This window comes from Ammodytes marinus, assembly GCF_949987685.1.
Source record: "Ammodytes marinus genome assembly, chromosome: 9".
Classification (NCBI taxonomy): domain Eukaryota; kingdom Metazoa; phylum Chordata; class Actinopteri; order Uranoscopiformes; family Ammodytidae; genus Ammodytes; species Ammodytes marinus.
Genome location: NC_137213.1, coordinates 28,110,153 through 28,129,892, shown reverse-complemented (window position 1 = coordinate 28,129,892; position 19,740 = coordinate 28,110,153). Strand labels below are relative to the sequence as shown.

Sequence of the window (19,740 nt, the reverse complement as noted above, 5' to 3'; positions counted from 1 at the left end):
GTGTGTGTGTGTGTGTGTGTGTGTGTGTGTGTGTGTGTGTGTGTGTGTGTGTGCACTTGTTTGTCACTGTGTGTGTGTGACTCGCCCTGTGTTACAATGTAAGCCAAAGCTGTCAAAATGAGAGATGTTGTTCAACATTTTACTGTTGTGTTTGTTTTGGTAGTGATACAAAGAAAAATGATAAATTAAAGGAATAATACTTTTATACACGCATTGCATACACACTGCTCTTGTCTGTCCATATCTAAAGTCTCTGTTGTTTTGTCTGTGTGATGGAAGGTGCTCCTCATTCATAATGTATCACGGAGGAGAGTGCATGTAAAACATTACCAGACCCCATCAAATTCCAGACAGTAAACCGTCTGGCATCGGTCCCACTAGCACCGCCCGAGGCAGTCCGCCACACACACACACACACGCACAGGCACACACACACGTACAGGCAGACAGACACAGGCACACACTCAGAAACACACATACAGAAACACACAGACACACACACATACTCTCAAAGACACACGCACACACTCTCAAAGACACACACACACACACACACACACTCCCTCAGAAACACACATACAGAAACACACAGACACAGGCACGCAGACAGGCATACAGACACACACACACATACTCTCAAAGACACACGCACACACTCTCAAAGACACACACACACACACACTCCCTCAAAATCACACAAACAGACATGCATGTGAACACACCCACTAGGGAGTAAACCAAAGTACTTGTATTCAAATATTGATCTGCAGGCTTCTGTTTTCAATTCAGACACACTTACGAAATTCACTTTCAAATATTCTTAGAAGACAGACACATGCCGAAGGTGACTGTCTGTAGCAAGACAAAATGTAACGTGAACACTGTACTCTATCATATTAATTAGTTGCTTATTTTATCCGCCAGCTTTGTATGAAGACAAGAACCAAACACTTTGTTCTTTCTTGAAAAAAAAAAATCTTTATTTACAATGTAAATCGTCAGTTTTTTTACACATCACATCAGTCTGTTCATTGATTCAATCTCAAGTGTGTAAAAGGGAAAACAATGAATGATTTCTCTTTTGATTACGATCATGATACTTAGTTTTATATTACTAAAATAAAAATAATAATATCATTATCATAGTACGACATGTCTACCTCAATTTAACCAACATTTTGATCTGTCAAACAATCAAATGTAACTATATATACATTTATTGATATTTAAAACAATTTTTTTTTTTTTGCCATTGTACAACGTTGTAAGAAAAAGATTTATCGGATTAATGAATTTCTGGTGCTTTCTCTCTAAAGACAGAGGCAGAAACACAACAACATACAAATACATCAATACAAATATTCAACAATCATATTTAGGGCACAGAGAAGTTTAGACGTTCATGCAGAGAAAAGTCCGGTAAACTAAAGTCAACATTAGCATTGATAGCCTCTGTAGCTAAACACACACAGGAAACATTTTACAGAAAAACAAGTGAGAAGATGTCAAAGTCCCGCCCATGAAGTTTGATTGACAGCTGATCTTAGTGCAGTGAAGAAACACAACAACATTCGTCTCTCAGCAACAAACATGAAGACAAAATAGATTTTTTTTAAGTAGAATTGTATTTTTGAACGGAGATCAATCGTGTGGCGTGTGTGTACAGATCTAATGCAACATTCAAATTAGGAATTTTCAAATGGTCGACCAACTGACATGAAAGTATTTTTGCACAGCGTTGACAGATATTCCTAACTCCTTTTAATATAAATATTAGAATTCAGTGTACCTGCCAAATAACATAGTTACAAGGATTTAGTGAATTTGGGTTGCCAGGGCCTTTAAGGATTAAAATACACAGAGTCTAACCTGCTGTCCCTTAAATGACTTCTGTCTAATAATCCAGTCTACAGAACTCAGCAGTGACTCCAAGATTAGGAAACCAAAGTCCAGCATAGAGCGGCTGAGTGAATGTGGTCTGGACTCTGTGTAGGAGAGTCATGGTTCTGCTTTTAGAGACGCTGTAGAAGGACAGAATACCTGCACTGTGATCCAGGTACACTCCTATTCTGGAGAACGAAGGACCTGAGACGGGAGTTGAGACATTGTTGTACCAAAATGAACATGTGTTTGACGAACAATCTAATGACCAGGATTTATCATTTCGTCCAAAGTTAGTTTCTACCCCATCCCCTCCTCTGCTGATATTCTTGTATGCGACTGCTACACGAACCGCACACCCACGCCACTCCACCTCCCAGTAACAAGTTCCAGTCAGACTCCATGCACTCAGGACCTGACGACAGTGAGTAAATCTTTGTAGATCAATAGAAGGCGGTTGCGGTTTCAATCTTAGTGAAGCTGTTCTGTTCCCCTCAGATAATAACATCTCTGTGTTAACTGTGTTTGGATCCAGTGTGAGTTCACATTTATATCTTAAGAAGTCGGCTCTGGTCTTGTGCTCTGGTTGGGACGGTAAAACATCCACTTCTTCAGTCACAGTCTGTGAGATGTTTGTCGATGTCTCTCTCAGGACGTCCTGTAGTTTATCTCTGGCTTCTGACACAGCCGCGTTCACGTCCTCTGAAAATCTCAGAGGACGGATGTTGATGCTGAATGTAGATTTACCGAGTGCTGACAGGGATGGGTAGTTATGTAGAAACTGGTTGTGATCCTCTGTGTGTGAGAGCGTCTTCAGCTCAGCGTCTTTGCTCTTCAGCTCAGCGATCTCCTGCTCCAGCTTCTCCTGAAGATCTTTGACTCGACTCACTTCAGTTTCCTGCTTTGCTCTGACCTGCTGCTTCACATCAGAGCTTCTTTTCTGGATGAGACGGATCAGCTCGGTGAAGGTCTTCTCACTGTCCTCCACTGCTTTATCAGCAGAGCCATTGATAGCCACCACCTCCTGTTGAAGCAGCTTCACATCTTTCTCTCCATCCTGGATTCTCTGCTGGATGGTTTGTCGACTCACCTCGAGCTCTTTCTGCCTCTCGGTCCGTTCTGCTGCAGCTGACACTGTGTCGTGGCCTTTGTGTTCGTCCACAGAGCAGAGATAACAGATACACTGCTGATCAGTGCGGCAGAACATCTTCATCACCTCATCATGACGAGAGCAGATGTTCTCCTGGAGCTTCTTGGAGGGCTCCACCAGCTTGTGTTTCTTAAATATTGGTAATTCAAAATGAGGCTGGAGGTGTTTCTCACAATAAGATACCATACAGACCAGACAGGACTTGACGGCTTTCAGTTTTCTCCCAGTGCAGACGTCACAGGCCACATCTTCAGGTCCAGCATAGCAGAGATCAGCAGGAGAAGAAGCAGCTTGGAGTCCAGTCTTCTTCAGCTCCTCCACTAAAACTGCCAACATGGTGTTTTTCAGCAGCAGAGGCCTCGGGGTGAATGTCTGCCTACACTGAGGGCAGCTGTAGATTTCCTCATTATCCTTTTCATCCCAGTAGTCTTTGATACAGTTCATGCAGTAGCTGTGTCCACAGTGTAGAGTCACCGGATCCTTCAGTAGATCCAAACAGATCGAACAAGAGAAAGTTTCCCGATCCAGCTGAACTCCTTTCTGCGCCATTTCAACTCTCTGTGTGTGTGTGTGTGTGTGTGTGTGTGTGTCAGCGACTGTCTGAGTTTCCTTTCACTAGAACCGAAACTTAGTTTGAGCTCTGATCTGAACAGCGTGTGTGTGTGCAGTGAATGGGGCCTGTCAACTGGTTACACCCTTCCTACATGACTGTAAATCTAAAGGGGAGGGAACTAGGACATGTGTGTACAGAGTGGAGCTGGCTGTACTTTAGAGCAGGAACAAGAGGGAGGGTTTATCGAGCTTTGCTTCATTACAGCAAAAGGAGCGGCTTATATGAGAGAGATACTGTGTGTTTAACAGTTGTTTACTAGAGACTATTTGGAAATACATCAGATCATTCCTAATACCTTTGGTGAATATGGAGAAGTTTCTACATTCCTATAGTAAAAGTTACAGGGGGAAACATATTACTTTCAACCTTTTCTTAAGTGTGCCATAAATTCCACTGTGCCTGCTTACATCAACTTGAGAACAAGATTAAAAGTTGTTTATTAAGCCAACCAAGGAGGGTGCTTAAGGCCAAACAGTTCAGTTGTTGACCTGCATGCACAAACTTCACTGAGCACAACACCAGTAAAGAGAGATTTAAATATATGTTATATCCTCCTTTATGACTGTCTGGACTGTCTAAGTTGAGTATCTGCTTTTTTGGAAACTCATGACTTTCACTCCACTACATTTTGAAGACAAATATTGTACTTTTGACTCCATTACATTTCCAGGAATCTTGTCCATGTTGTGTTCGTAAATTAAACTTGTGAGTCATTCTGTCTATAACCATGAGTGTTTATTCACAACTCACACATGCTACACTGTTATCAGGTCCTTGCACACAGGCACAGCCCTTATGTCGCACCTCTATGACATCATCAAAGGTTGCTTCTGTAGTCTTTCACTGTAACTCGGTGTATTAGTCAGATAAACCCATTTAAGCAAAGTGGCTTGACTGCATTTTATCTGAACAAGGAAAACAAGCTTTGTCTTGATAAAATAAATCTCCGCCCAAAGTAATCAAACATATATTTCTTCCTGAGCCTCGAAAATATGGCAGGCAATTGTAAACAAGAAACCATGGACTATTCTATCTTTGTAAATAAAAATAACTGTCTTCTTCAACAAGGCTTTACCAACATTTAAAGCTGGGGTATATGATTTGGGGGAACGTAGCAGTTGGAAAAGAGATTCGAATCCAAATACCTCAACCGCTCCATTTGTTATCATTGGTCCCTCCCCTATGTTCCCTCCCTGACACGCTCTACTCCAACAGAGTCGTGCTAAAGTGAATGGACAATCCCAACAGCCAATAAGAACGGAGAATCGGAGTCTCGCTCTGATTGGTCAAAGTGTACAGCTCATGTACACTTTGACCAATCAGAAATCATATACCCCAGCGTTAAACACATTTGAGAACCTTCTGAACATTCTGGTTTGATTATTGTCTCTGAAATGTCTCTAGTTTTCAATACATGTTCAATTCATAAGTCCAATCTAACTGGTCTTATCACAGCTCTCTCATACCTGGTTCTTGGGGTGGATGTCAGTTCTGCAATGTTCAGGTTTTGTGGTTCAGTTGAACTCTGGCCCGGAACACATCCAGGGGGGAGGGGGGGCTCTGCTACACCACCTCCACTCTGCTCTGGTGAGCGCTCCTTGGGGATGAGATGGTGACGATTTGGACCTGACTTTCCTATGAGGTCCATCCACAATGTATGAGAGTGGGGTGGTGTGGCTGCCGATAGCAGCTTCAAATACTGATCTACAGGCTTCTGTTTCCAATTCAGACACACTTACGTAAATCACTTTGAAATATTCTTAAAAGAGAGACAGTCTCTGATGGTGAAAATGTATTGCTTACTGTAATGTGAACACTTTCATTTTTAATATTAGTTGCTTATTTTATCCACCAGGTATGAAGACAATAACAAACACTTTGTTCATTCTTGAAAAAAGAAAATCTTTATTTATAATGTACAGATTCATCTGACTTCAATCTAAATTATAAGAAATATAATGAATGATTTCTCTATTGATTATGATCATGAAAATTACAGTTTTATATAACATCACAGAAGGACATTTCAACCTGAATTTAAATAGTATGATTTGATCTGTCAAACAATGGAACGTAGATCTAACGATATATATATTTACCTTTTTTTTTGTAAAAAGTGGTACAAGTAGAACATTTGTAGGATGAATGAAGATCCAGAGCTTTCTGTCTAAAGACCCACACAGAGGAAAAAGACATAACAACATGCAAATACATCAAAACAAATATTCAACAATCATATTTAGAACACAGAGGAAATGTACAAGTTCATGCAGAGAAAAGTCAGGTCAGGTAAACTAAAGTCAACATGAGCATTGATAGCCTCCGTAGCTAAACACAAACACAGGAAATATGTTACATAAAAACAAATGAGAAGATGTCAAAGTCCCGCCCATAAAGTTTGATTGACAGCTGATATTTGTGCAGTGAAGAAATACAATAACAATCATCTCGCAGCAACAAACATGAAGACTAAATAGATTTTTTTTATAGAATTGTATTTTGAAACAGAGATCAGTCGTGTGTGTACAGATCTAATGCAACATTCAAATCAGGAATTTTCAAATGTTCGGCCAACTGACATGACAGTAATTTTGCATGGGGGGTTGACAAATATTCCTAACTCCTTTTAATATACACATTAGCATTCAGTTTACCCCCCAAAATATCATATTTACAAGGATTGAGTGAATTTGGGTTGCCAGGGCCTTTAAGGATTAAAATACACAGGGTCTAACCTACTGTCCCTTAAATGACTTTTGTCTATTTGAGTTTACAGAACTCAGCAGTGTCTCCAATCCAATAAAGCCATAGTCCGGCATAGAGCGGCTGAGTGAATGTGGTCTGGACTCTGTGTAGGAGAGTCATGGTCATGGTTTCAGAGACGCTGTAGAAGGACAGAATACCTGCACTGTGATCCAGGTACACTCCTATTCTGGAGGGTGAAGGACCTGAGACGGGAGTTTGGACATTGTTGAAAGAGAATTTTAAACTGTTTTTGGAACAGTGTAACGCCCAGGATGTATCATTTCCTCCAAATCTACATTCTATCACGCTCCCTGCTCTGCTGATATTCTTGTATGCGACTGCTACATAAACCCCATATCCACTCCACTCCACCTCACAGTAACAACGTCCAGTCAGACTCTCTGCACTCAGGACCTGACAACAGTCAGTGAATCTGTCTGGATGACTAGAATAAGACTGTTGTCCCATTCTTGTAGCTTTTCTGTTCCCCTCAGATAATAACAGCTCTGTGTGTGCTGTGTTTGGATCCAGTGTGATGTCACGTGAATATCTTAAGAAGTCGGCTCTGGTCTTGGGCTCTGGTTGTGGCAGTAAAACATCCACATCATCAGTCACTGTCTGTGAGATGTTTGTCCATGTCTCTCTCAGGACGTCCTGTAGTTTATCTCTGGCTTCTGACACAGCCGCCGTCACGTCCTCAAAGTATCTCAGATGACGGATGTGGATGCTGGATGTAGATTCACTGAGTGCTGACAGGGATGGGTAGTTGTGTAGAAACTGGTTGTGATCCTCTGTGTGTGAGAGCGTCTTCAGCTCAGCGTCTTTCCTCTTCAGCTCAGCGATCTCCTGCTCCAGCTTCTCCTGAAGATCTTTGACTCGACTCACTTCAGTTTCCTGCTTTGCTCTGACCTGCTGCTTCACATCAGAGCCTCTTTTCTGGATGAGACGGATCAGCTCGGTGAAGGTCTTCTCACTGTCCTCCACTGCTTTATCAGCAGTGTCATTGATAGCCTTCACCTCCTGCTGAAGAACCTTCACATCTTTCTCTCCGTCCTGGATTCTCTGCTGGATGGTTTGTCGACTCCCCTCGAGCTCTTTCTGCCTCTCAGTCCGTTCTGCTGCAGCTGACACTGTGTCGTGGCCTTTGTGTTCGTCTACAGAGCAGAGATAACAGATACACTGCTGATCAGTGCGGCAGAACATCTTCATCACCTCATCATGACGAGAGCAGATGTTCTCCTGTAGCTTCTTGGATGGCTCCACCAGCCTGTGTTTCCTTAATTGAGGTGCATTGAAATGAGGCTGGAGGTGTTTCTCACAGTAAGAGGTCAGGCAAAACAGGCAGGACTTGAAGGCTTTCAGTTTTCTCCCAGTGCAGACGTCACAGGCCACATCTTCAGGTCCAGCAGAGCAGAGATCAGCAGGAGAAGCAGCTTGGAGTCCAGTCTTCTTCAGCTCCTCCACTAAAACTGCCAACATGGTGTTTTTCAGCAGCAGAGGCCTCGGGGTGAATGTCTGCCTACACTGAGGGCAGCTGTAGATTTCCTCATTATCCTTTTCATCCCAGTAGTCTTTGATACAGTTCATGCAGTAGCTGTGTCCACAGTGTAGAGTCACCGGATCATTCAGTAGATCCAGACAGATCGAACAAGAGAAAGTTTCTCGGTCCAGCTGAACTCCTTTCTGCGCCATTTCAACTCTCTCTCTCTGTGTGTGTGTCAGCGACTGGCTGAGTTTCCTTTCACTAGAACCGAAACTTAGTTTGAGCTCCGATCTGAACAGCGTGTGTGTGTGCAGTGAATGGGGCCTGTCAGCTGGTTACACCCATCCTACATGACTGTAAATCTAAAGGGGAGGGAACTAGGACATGTGTATGTACAGAGTGGAGCTGGCTGTACTTTAGAGCAGGAACAAGAGGGAGGGTTTATCGAGCTTTGCTTCATTACAGCAAAAGGAGCGGCTTATATGAGAGAGATACTGTGTGTTTAACAGTTGTTTACTAGAGAGCATTTGGAAATGCATCAGATCATTCCTAATACCTTTGGTGAATATGGAGAAGTTTATACATTCCTATAGTAAAAGTTACAGGGGGTTACATATTCTTTTAGACTTTATCTTAAGTGTGCCATAAATGTCACTGTGCCTGATGACATCAACTTGAGAACAAGAGTAAAAGTTGTTTATTAAGCCAACCAAGGAGGGTGCTTAAGGCCAAACAGTTCAGTTGTTGACCTGCAGGAAGACATGTACAAACTTCACTGAGCACAACACCAGTAAAGAGAGATTTAAATGTGTAATATCCAGTGGTGGCCAGTGACAGAGTAAATTGAATTGAGTACTGAAGTTAAGTAAATGTTTTGACTTTATGTATTCAAGTTGATTATTTGCTTTTTTGGAAACTCATGACTTTCACTCCACTACATTTTGAAGACAAATATTGTACTTTTGACTCCATTACATTTCCATGAATCTTGTCCATGTTGTGTTCTTAAATTAAACTTGTGAGTCATTCTGTCTATAACCATGAGTGTTTATTCACAACTCTCACATGCTACACTGTTATCAGGTCCTCACAGACTGCCCCTATGTCGCAATTGAATGACATCATCAAAGGTAGCCTCTGTAGTCTTTCACTGTAACTCTATGTATCAGTCAGATAACACCACATCTCCTCATTTAAGCAAAGTGGCTTGACTGCATTTGATCTGAACAAGGAAAACAAGCTTTATATTGATAAAATAAATCTTAACCCAAAGTAATCAAACATATATTTCTTCCTGAGCCTCACAGATATGGCAGGCAAATGTCAACAAGAAACCATGGACTATTCTATTATTGTAAACAAAAAAAACTGTCTTCTTCAACAAGGTTCTACCAACATTTAAACACATTTGAGAACATTCTGAACATTTTGGTTTGATTATTGTCTCTGTAATGTCTGTAGTTCTCAACACATTTTCAATTCATAAATCCAATCTAACTGTTCTCATCACAGCTGTCTCATACCTGGTTCTTGGGGTGGATGTCAGTTCTGCAATGTTCAGGTGTTGTGGTTCCATAGAACTCTGTCCCGGAACACATCCAGGGGGGGAGGGGGGGGGCTCTGCTACACCACCTCCACTCTGCTCTGGTGAGCGCTCCATGGGGATGAGATGGTGACGATTTGGACCTGCCTTTCCCATGAGGTCCATCCACAATGTATGAGAGTGGGGTGGTGTGGCTGCCGATAACAGTTTCAACTACTGATCTACAGGCTTCTGGTTCCAATTCAGACAAACTTACGTAAATCACTTTGAAATATTCAAAATATAAGAGAGACAACCTCTGAAGGGGAAAATGTTTTGCTTACTGTAATGTGAACACTGTCATTTCAAATATTAGTTCATCATTTTATCCAACGGGTATGAAGACAATAACAAACACATTCCTGAAAAAAGAAAATCTTTATTTATAATGTAAACCGTCAGTTTCTTCCCACATCACATCAGTAAAGTCTGTTCAATGATTTCATGTACATATTCACTTGACTTCAATCTAAATTATAAGAAAAATAATGAATGATTTCTCTATTGATTATGATCATGAAAATTACAGTTTTATATAACATCACAGAAGGACATTTCAACCTCAATTTAAACAGTATGATTTGATCTGTCAAACAATGGAATGTAGATCTAACTATAGCTATATTTATTATTTTATTGTAAAAAGTGGTGCAAGTACAACATTTGTAGGATGATTCCAGATCCAGAGCTTTCTGTCTAAAGACCCACACAGAGGAAAAAGACACAACAACATGCAAATACATCAGAACAAATATTCAACAATCATAATTAGAACACAGAGAAGTTTACACGTTAATGCAGAGAAAAGTCAGTTCTGGTAAACTAAAGTCAACCTTAGCATTGATAGCCTCCGTAGCTAAACACACACAGGAAATATGTTACATAAAAACAAATGAGAAGATGTCAAAGTCCCGCCCATAAAGTTTGATTGACAGCTGATCTCAGTGCAGTGAAGAAATACAATAACATTCATCTCGCAGACTTCAGTTTACTCCCAAATAACAGTTACAAGGATTAAGTGAATTTGGGTTGCCAGGGCCTTTAAGGATTAAAATACACAGAGTCCAACCTACTGTCCCTTAAATGACTTTTATCTATTTGAGTTTATAGAACTCAGCAGTGGCTCCAGAACAAAGCCCTAGTCCAGCATAGAGTGGCTGAGTGAATGTGGTCTGGACTCTGTGTAGGAGAGTCATGGTCATGGTTTCAGAGACGCTGTAGAAGGACAGAATACCTGCACTGTGATCCAGGTACACTCCTATTCTGGAGTACAAAGGACCTGAGACGGGGGTTTGGACATTGTTGAACCAGAAAGTTAAACTGTTTTTGGAACAATCTAACTTCCAAGATTTATCATTGTATCCAAATCCACAGGCATTCCCTGCTCTGCTGATATTCTTGTATGCGACTGCTACATGAACCCCATCCCCACTCCACTCCACCTCACAGTAACAACGTCCAGTCAGACTCTCTGCACTCAGGACCTGAATATAGTTAGTGAATCTGTCTGGATGACTAGAATACGACTGATGTTGTTCCAATCTTGTAGCTTTTCTTTTCCCCTCAGATAATAACAGACACGCGTTTGCTGTGTTTGGATCCAGTGTGAGTTCACGTGAATATCTTAAGAAGTCGGTTCTGGTCTTGGGATCTGGTTCTGACAGTAAAACATCCACATGAGTCACGGTCTGTGAGATGTTTGTCCATGTCTCTCTCAGGACGTCCTGTAGTTTATCTCTGGCTTCTGACACAGCCGCTGTCAAGTCCTCATAGTATCTCAGAGGACGGATGTTGATGCTGGATGTAGATTCACTGAGTGCTGACAGGGATGGGTAGTTGTGTAGAAACTGGTTGTGATCCTCTGTGTGTGAGAGCGTCTTCAGCTCAGCGTCTTTCCTCTTCAGCTCAGCGATCTCCTGCTCCAGCTTCTCCTGAAGATCTTTGACTCGACTCACTTCAGTTTCCTGCTTTGATCTGACCTGCTGCTTCACATCAGAGCCTCTTTTCTGGATGAGACGGATCAGCTCGGAGAAGGTCTTCTCGCTGTGCTCCACTGCTTTATCAGCAGAGCCATTGATAGCCACCACCTCTTGTTGAAGCCCCTTCACATCTTTCTCTCTGTCCTGGATTCTCTGCTGGATGGTTTGCCGACTCACCTCGAGCTCTTTCTGCCTCTCGGTCCGTTCTGCTGCAGCTGACACTGTGTCGTGGCCTTTGTGTTCGTCCACAGAGCAGAGATAACAGATACACTGCTGATCAGTGCGGCAGAACATCTTCATCACCTCATCATGACGAGAGCAGATGTTCTCCTGGAGCTTCTAAGAGGGCTCCACCAGCTTGTGTTTCCTAAATGCAGGAGATTCATAATGAGGCTGGAGGTGTTTCTCACAGTAAGATATCATACAGACCAGACAGGACTTGAGGGCTTTCAGTTTTCTCCCAGTGCAGACATCACAGGCCACATCTTCAGGTCCAGCAGAGCAGAGATCAGCAGGAGAAGCAGCTTGGAGTCCAGTCTTCTTCAGCTCCTCCACTAAAACTGCCAACATGGTGTTTTTCAGCAGCAGAGGCCTCGGGGTGAATGTCTGCCTACACTGAGGGCAGCTGTAGATTTCCTCATTATCCTTTTCATCCCAGTAGTCTTTGATACAGTTCATGCAGTAGCTGTGTCCACAGTGTAGAGTCACCGGATCATTCAGTAGATCCAGACAGATCGAACAAGAGAAAGTTTCCCGGTCCAGCTGAACTCCTTTCTGCGCCATTTCAACTCTCTGTGTGTGTGTGTCAGCGACTGTCTGAGTTTCCTTCCACTAGAACCGAAACTTAGTTTGAGCTCTGATCTGATCAGCATGTGGGTTACATCCATCTTCATGAATGTAGACTATCGAGCTTTGCTTCATTCCAGCAAGAGGAGCGGCTTGTTTGAGAGAGATACTGTGTTTAACACTTGTTTACTAGAGAACATTTGGAAATACATCAGATCATTCCTAAAACCTTTGGTAAATATGGAGAAATGTCTACATTCCAATAGTAAAAGATATAGGGGGATACATATTATTTTAGACTTAATCATGCTACACTGTTATCGGGTCCTTACACACTGGCCTTATGTCGCATCTCTATGACATCATCAAAGGTAGCCTCTGTAGTTTTTCAATGTGTGAATTAGTGTATTAGTCAGATAACACCACATCTCCCCATTTAACCAAAGTTGCTTGACTGCATTTTTTCCTAACAAGGAAAACAAGCTTTATCTTGATCAAATAAAGAACCTCAAGTGATCAAAAATATATTTATTCCTGAGCCTCTAACATGGCAGGCAGTTGTAAATATAAACACATGGACTTTTTATACACTTGTAAACACAAATAACGGTCTTCTTTACCATGGTTCTACCAACATTTAAACACATTTGAGAACATTCTGAACATTCTTGTTTGATTATTGTCTCAATGTCTCTAGTTCTCAGTTGTTATTTTCAATTCATAAGTCCAATCTAACTGGTCTCATCACAGCTCGCACATACCTGATTCTTGGGGTGGATGTCAGTTCTGCAATGTTCAGGTTTTGTGGTTCCGTTGAACTCTGGCCCGGAACATATCCAGGGGGGGGGGGGGGGGGGGGCTCTGCTACACCACCTCCACTCTGCTCTGGTGAGCGCTCCATGGGGATGAGATGGTGACGATTTGGACCTGACTTTCCTATGAGGTCCATCCACAATGTATGAGAGTGGGGTGGTGTGGCTGCCAATAACAGTTTCAACTACTGATCTACAGGCTTCTGGTTCCAATTCAGACACACTTACGTAAATCACTTTGAAATATTTTAAAAGAGAGACAACCTCTGAAGGTGAAAATGTATTCCTTACTGTAATGTGAACACTGTCATTTCAATTATTAGTTCATTATTTTATCCACCAGGGATGAGGACAATAACAAAACACGTTCCTGAAAAAAGAAAATCTTTATTTATAATGTAAACTGTCAGTTTGTTCACACATCACATCAGTAAAGTCTGTTCAATGATTTCATGTACAGATTCATCTGACTTAAATCTAAATTATAAGAAGTATAATGAATGATTTCTCTATTGATTATGATCATGAAAATTACAGTTTTATATAACATCACAGAAGGACATTTCAACCTCAATTTAAACAGTATGATTTGATCTGTCAAACAATGGAATGTAGATCTAACTCTAGATATATTTACAATGTTTTTGTAAAAAGTGGTACAAGTACAACATTTGTAGGATGAATGAAGATCCAGAGCTTTCTGTCTAAAGACCCACACAGAGGAAAAAGACACAACAACATGCAAATACATCAAAACAAATATTCAACAATCATTTAGAGCACAGATAACTTTACACGTTCATACAGAGAAATGTCAGGTCAGGTAAACTAAAGTCAACATGAGCATTGATAGCCTCCGTAGCTAAACACACACAGGAAACATTTTACAGAAAAACAAATGAGAAGATGTCAAAGTCACGCCCATAAAGTTTGATTGACAGCTGATCTGTGCAGTGAAGAAATACAACAACAATCATCTCCCAGCAACAAACATGAAGACTAAATAGAATTTTTTATAGAATTGTATCAATCGTGTGTGTACAGATCTAATGCAACATTCGAATCAGGAATTTTCAAATGGTCGACCAACTGACATGACAGTAATTTTGCGCGGCGTTGACAGATATTCCTAACTCTTTTAATATACATATTAGCATTCAGTTTACCGCCCCAAATAACATAGTTACAAGGATTCAGTGAATTTGGGTTGCAAGGGCCTTTAAGGATTAAAATACACAGAGTCTATCCTGCTGTCCCTTAATTACTTTTGTCTATTTGAGATTACATAACTCAGCAGTGTCTCCAACACAACAGGCGCGGCTGGCCCATAGAGGGCGCTGGGGCGCCGCCCCCCTCCTCCGACCCCAAAAAAAATAAAAAATAAAATTATTATTTTTTTATTAATTTGAGGCAACTAAACTATTTAATTTTACTTAAGAATGCACACTGAATTTATATTATGGCACTGTATTTACATTTCATGGCGAAATTCAAGCTCGAAACTGACTAATTTGACTTCTACGGGCGCCAGTTCACGGCGCCCCAAACCCTCGTTCACTCAGAGTGGCCCTATCAATTTCTATTACCATTCAGTTTTAACGGAGGGTTTGGGGCGCTAGGCATTGGCGCCCTGTAACTGGTTACCTGGCAACAAAAACAACAACATTCGGATCTACTACCGGTTGCTCGCGGAGTCGCGTGCAGTGTTGCCAACTTAGTGATTTTGTCGCTATATTTAGTGACTTTTCTACCCCCCTGGCGACTTTTTTTTCAAAACAGCGACAAGCGACAAATCTAGCTTTGTTCTGGTGTTATTTGGGACTTTTTCGCCAAGGCAAGTATCACTTTTCACTGTTCTCAACGAGCAGCGGGAGACTCCCCAGCCCCTCCCCGTCACAGAGCACTGATAGGCGGCGGCCCGGTCCTTGCGCACCAGTCCCTCTCAGCTGCGGTCAGAGCATGAGACACACACCTCTCTGCTCATGTTCCGTTAGCATCCCTATTAGCAGTTGTAGTAGCAGCTTCCCCCCCCCCCCCTCTTCTACAGTCTATGAGTAGTGCAACTCAAAATATTATGCAGTGCTTTTTTAAACTTTGAGCATGTATGATATGATTACTGCTAGACTTACCATTATCACGTTGTTTATGCGATTGTCACGTTCATAACACACTAGAACCTCACCTATTGCCTAAGTTTGCATCATGCTTTTAGTGTGCATATTGTATATTGTTCTCTGCAAACCTATGTTGGCATCCTGCTTTTAGTGTGCATATTGTATATATATATAGTTCTCTGCAAACCTATGGTGGTGTGACGCACACAAGACATATGGTCACAATTTGTGTTTATGTATTAATTTTATCAGTGATCATAATCACTTGTTTCCCAGCACTTGCTGATGATTTAAATTTCAACTTTTATTATCTCTTATTCAGTCTTTGAAGGCTTGTACTTCTGGGTGTGATACCGATTAACGCCAGAGAGAGAGAGAGAGAGAGAGAATGTTAACTTGTGTATAATTCTCAATTGTTATTTGCACTTTTAATCTTGCTGAATTCTACAAGGCAAATAAATGAAGTTAAAACCTAGTTCCCCTGCCCCATTTGTCTTTGTAAGGAAATTTTCTATTTTGTCTTTATTATTTTGTCAGAATGCACCAGAATGCTAGCCTGGAAATCCTGACCCTGATATCTTGAACGATAGAGGGTCTGGCGACGATCAATAGTAATTTCCAACTCTAGGGGCGGCTCCTACTCGTGCATTTCAAATGCCACTGCACGCAGTTGGATAGCACTACAACCAATCAGAGCGATGCACAAGTGACGTAAGCCCCGTTCGTTTAGCGAACAGCTGTTAAACTGTTCAATTAAACGTTTGCCGTTGTCGGTCGGCAAAACAGAACATTCCACTTACTTGCTAGTGAAAGCTATGAGTCCCGTCTTCCAATTCGTTAAGGGTCGAGGCCAAAGCAGTCTCAAACTCACACAACATATCCGCAGCCATCTTTGATGTTTACTATCACAGCTTCGACGTCGCATGCACGTCACTGTCGTCATCCGGTTACGTCCTCCCCAGAGCACCATATAAAGGGCTCTGGCGCGCCCATATTAGATAGAACCAATTGAAACGTTATACCAGATTTCTGGTAGTCTTGATAAGCTTCAACGGAGCGTCTCCAGACCAACACGCGCAGCAAATTTAATTTGCCAGCGCCTAGTGGCAGGTCTGGGAATGCCAGGCTACCAGAATGCTTAATTTGTATGTGAAAATCACCAAAAAATCTTCTGGGGGAGGATCCCCCCAGACCCCCCTACATGGTTTTGGTTTATAAAATTTCAGCCCCACCTAAAAGAAAATTCACCAGCCGCCACTGCAACACAATGAAGCCGTAGTCCGGCATAGAGCGGCTGAGTGAATGTGGTCTGGACTCTGTGGAGGAGAGTCATGGTCTTGGTTTCAGAGACGCTGTAGAAGGACAGAATACCTGCACTGTGATCCAGGTACACTCCTATTCTGGAGGGGGAAGGACCTGGGACGGGAGTTTGGACATTTATGGACCAAAATTTACATTTGTTTAGGACACAATCTAACGCCCAGGATTTATCATTTCCTCCTAATTTACATTCTATCCCGCCCCCTGCTCTGCTGATATTCTTGTATGCGACTGCTACATTAACCCCATTCCCCCTCCACTCCACCTCACAGTAACAACGTCCAGTCAGAATCTCTGCACTCAGGACCTGACCATAGACAGTGAATCTGTCTGGATGACTAGAATAAGACTGTTGTTGTCCCATTATTGTAGCTTTTCTGTTCCCCTCAGATAATAACAGCTGTTTGTGTGCTGTGTTTGGATCCAGTGTGATGTCACGTGAATATCTTAAGAAGTCAGCTCTGGTCTTAGGCTCTGGTTCTGACAGTAAAACATCCACATAGTCAGTCACGGTCTGTGAGATGTTTGTCCATGTCTCTCTCAGGACGTCCTGTAGTTTATCTCTGGCTTCTGACACAGCTGCTGTCACGTCCTCAAAGTATCTCAGAGGACGGATGTGGATGCTGGATGTAGATTCACTGAGTGCAGACAGGGATGGGTAGTTGTGTAGAAACTGGTTGTGATCCTCTGTGTGTGAGAGCGTCTTCAGCTCAGCGTCTTTCCTCTTCAGCTCAGCGATCTCCTGCTCCAGCTTCTCCTGAAGATCTTTGACTCGACTCACTTCAGTTTCCTGCTTTGATCTGAGCTGCTGCTTCACATCAGAGCTTCTTTTCTGGATGAGACGGATCAGCTCGGCGAAGGTCTTGTCACTGTGCTCCACTGCTTTATCAGCAGAGCCATTGATAGCCACCACTTCCTGTTGAAGCACCTTCACATCTTTCTCTCCATCCTGGATTCTCTGCTGGATGGTTTGCCGACTCACCTCGAGCTCTTTCTGCCTCTCGGTCCGTTCTGCTGCAGCTGGCACTGTGTCGTGGCCTTTGTGTTCGTCCACAGAGCAGAGATAACAGATACACTGCTGATCAGTGCGGCAGAACATCTTCATCACCTCATCATGACGAGAGCAGATGTTCTCCTGGAGCTTCTTGGAGGGCTCCACCAGCTTGTGTTTCTTAAATATTGGTAATTCATAATGATGCTGGAGGTGTTTCTCACAGTAAGATACCACACAGACCAGACAGGACTTGACGGCTTTCAGTTTTCTCCCAGTGCAGACGTCACAGGCCACATCTCCAGGTCCAGCATAGCAGAGATCAGCAGGAGCAGCTTGGAGTCCAGTCTTCTTCAGCTCCTCCACTAAAACTGCCAACATGGTGTTTTTCAGCAGCAGAGGCCTCGGGGTGAATGTCTGCCTACACTGAGGGCAGCTGTAGATTTCCTCATTATCCTTTTCATCCCAGTAGTCTTTGATACAGTTCATGCAGTAGCTGTGTCCACAGGGAAGACCCACCGGATCCTTCAGTAGATCCAGACAGATCGAACAAGAGAAAGTTTCTCGGTCCAGCTGAACTCCTTTCTGCGCCATTTCAACTCTCTCTGTGTGTGTGTGTCAGCGACTGTCTGAGTTTCCTTTCACTAGAACCGAAACTTAGTTTGAGGTCTGATCTGAACAGCGTGTGTGTGTGCAGTGAATGGGGCCTGTCAGCTGGTTACACCCATCCTACATGACTGTAGATCTAAAGGGGAGGGAACTAGGACATGTGTGTACAGAGTGGAGCTGGCTGTACTTTAGAGCAGGAACAAGAGGGAGGGTTTATCAAGCTTTGCTTCTTTACAGCAAGAGGAGCGGCTTGTATGAGATATTGTGTGTTTAACAGTTGTTTATTAGAGATCATTTGGAAATACATCAGATCATTCCTAATACCTTTGGTGAATATGGAGAAGTTTTTACGTTCCTTTAGTAAAAGTTACAGGGGGAAACATATTACTTTCGACCTTATCTTAAGTGTGCCATGAATGTCACTGTGCCTGCTGACATCAACTTGATCAGAACAAGAGTAAAGGTTGTTTATTATGCCAACCAAGGAGGGTGCTTAAGGCCAAACAGTTCAGTCGTTGACCTGCATGAAGACATTTAAAACTTCACTGAACACAACACAAGGAAAGAGAGATTTAAATGTATTTTATATCTAGTGGTGGCCAGTTACGGACTACATTGAATTGAGTACTGAAGTTGAGTAAATATTTTGACTTTAAGTTGTATATCTGCTTTTTTTTGGAAACTCATGACTTTCACTCCATTACATTTTGAAGACAAATATTGTACTGTTGACTTCACTACATTTCTAGGAAGCTTGTCCATGTTGTGTTCTTAAATAAAACTTGTGAGTCGTTCTGTCTATAACCATGAGTGTTTATTCACAACTCACACATGCTACACTGTTATCAGGTCCTCACAGACTGCCCTTATGTCGCAATTGAATGACATCATCAAAGGTAGCCTCTGTAGTCTTTCACTGTAACTCTGTGTATTAGTCAGATAACACCACATCTCCCCATTTAAGAAAAATGGCTTGACTGCATTTTATCAGAACAAGGAAAACAAGTTGTATCTTGATTAACTGAATCTTTACCTCAAGTAATCAAACATATATGTCTTCCTGAGCCTCTAACATGGCAGGCAATTGTAAACAAGAAATCATGGACTATTCTATCCTTGTAAACAAAAATAACTGTCTTCTTTAACAAGGTTCAACCAACATTTAAACACATTTGAGAACATAATCAACATTCTGGTTTGATTGCCGTCTCTGAAATGTCTCTAGTTTTCAATAGATTTTGAATTGATAAGTCCAATCTAACTGGTCTTATCACAGCTCGCCCATACCTGGTTCTTGGGGTGGATGTCAGTTCTGCAATGTTCAGGTTTTGTGGTTCTGTTGAACTCTGGCCCGGAACATATCCGGGGGGGGGGGGGCGGGGGGGGGGGGGGGGGGGCTCTGCTACACCACCTCCACTCTGCTCTGGTGAGCGCTCCATGGGGATGAGATGGTGAGGATTTGGACCTGACTTTCCCATGAGGTCCATCGACAATGTATGAGAGTGGGGCGGTGTGGCTGCCGATAACAGCTTCAAATATTGATCTACAGGCTTCTGGTTCCAAATCAGACACACTTACGTAAATCACTTTGAAATATTCTTAAAAGAGAGACAACGTCTGAAGGTGAAAATGTTTCGCTTACTGTAATGTGAACACTGTAATTTCAAATATTAGT

At 42.2% G+C, this 19,740-nt stretch overlaps 1 protein-coding gene and 1 pseudogene across 2 annotated transcripts; both read right to left on the bottom strand.

Annotated features, from left to right (window-relative positions):
• Nucleotides 1-1,009: 1,009 nt before the first annotated feature.
• Nucleotides 1,010-18,050, bottom strand: LOC307255455 (uncharacterized protein; the record flags this gene model as incomplete). The annotated part of the gene is made up of 4 exons (XM_080034139.1): nt 1,010-3,593; nt 5,111-5,358; nt 6,408-8,203; nt 16,373-18,050. 4 exons carry the CDS (start codon nt 18,048-18,050, stop codon nt 1,895-1,897), a joined length of 5,421 nt encoding a protein of 1,806 aa, XP_079890265.1. The 3' UTR covers nt 1,010-1,894.
• Nucleotides 10,549-12,216, bottom strand: LOC307255664 (tripartite motif-containing protein 16-like; annotated as a pseudogene). Its single transcript has one exon. The product of its transcript is annotated as a tripartite motif-containing protein 16-like (transcript).
• Nucleotides 18,051-19,740: the final 1,690 nt, after the last annotated feature.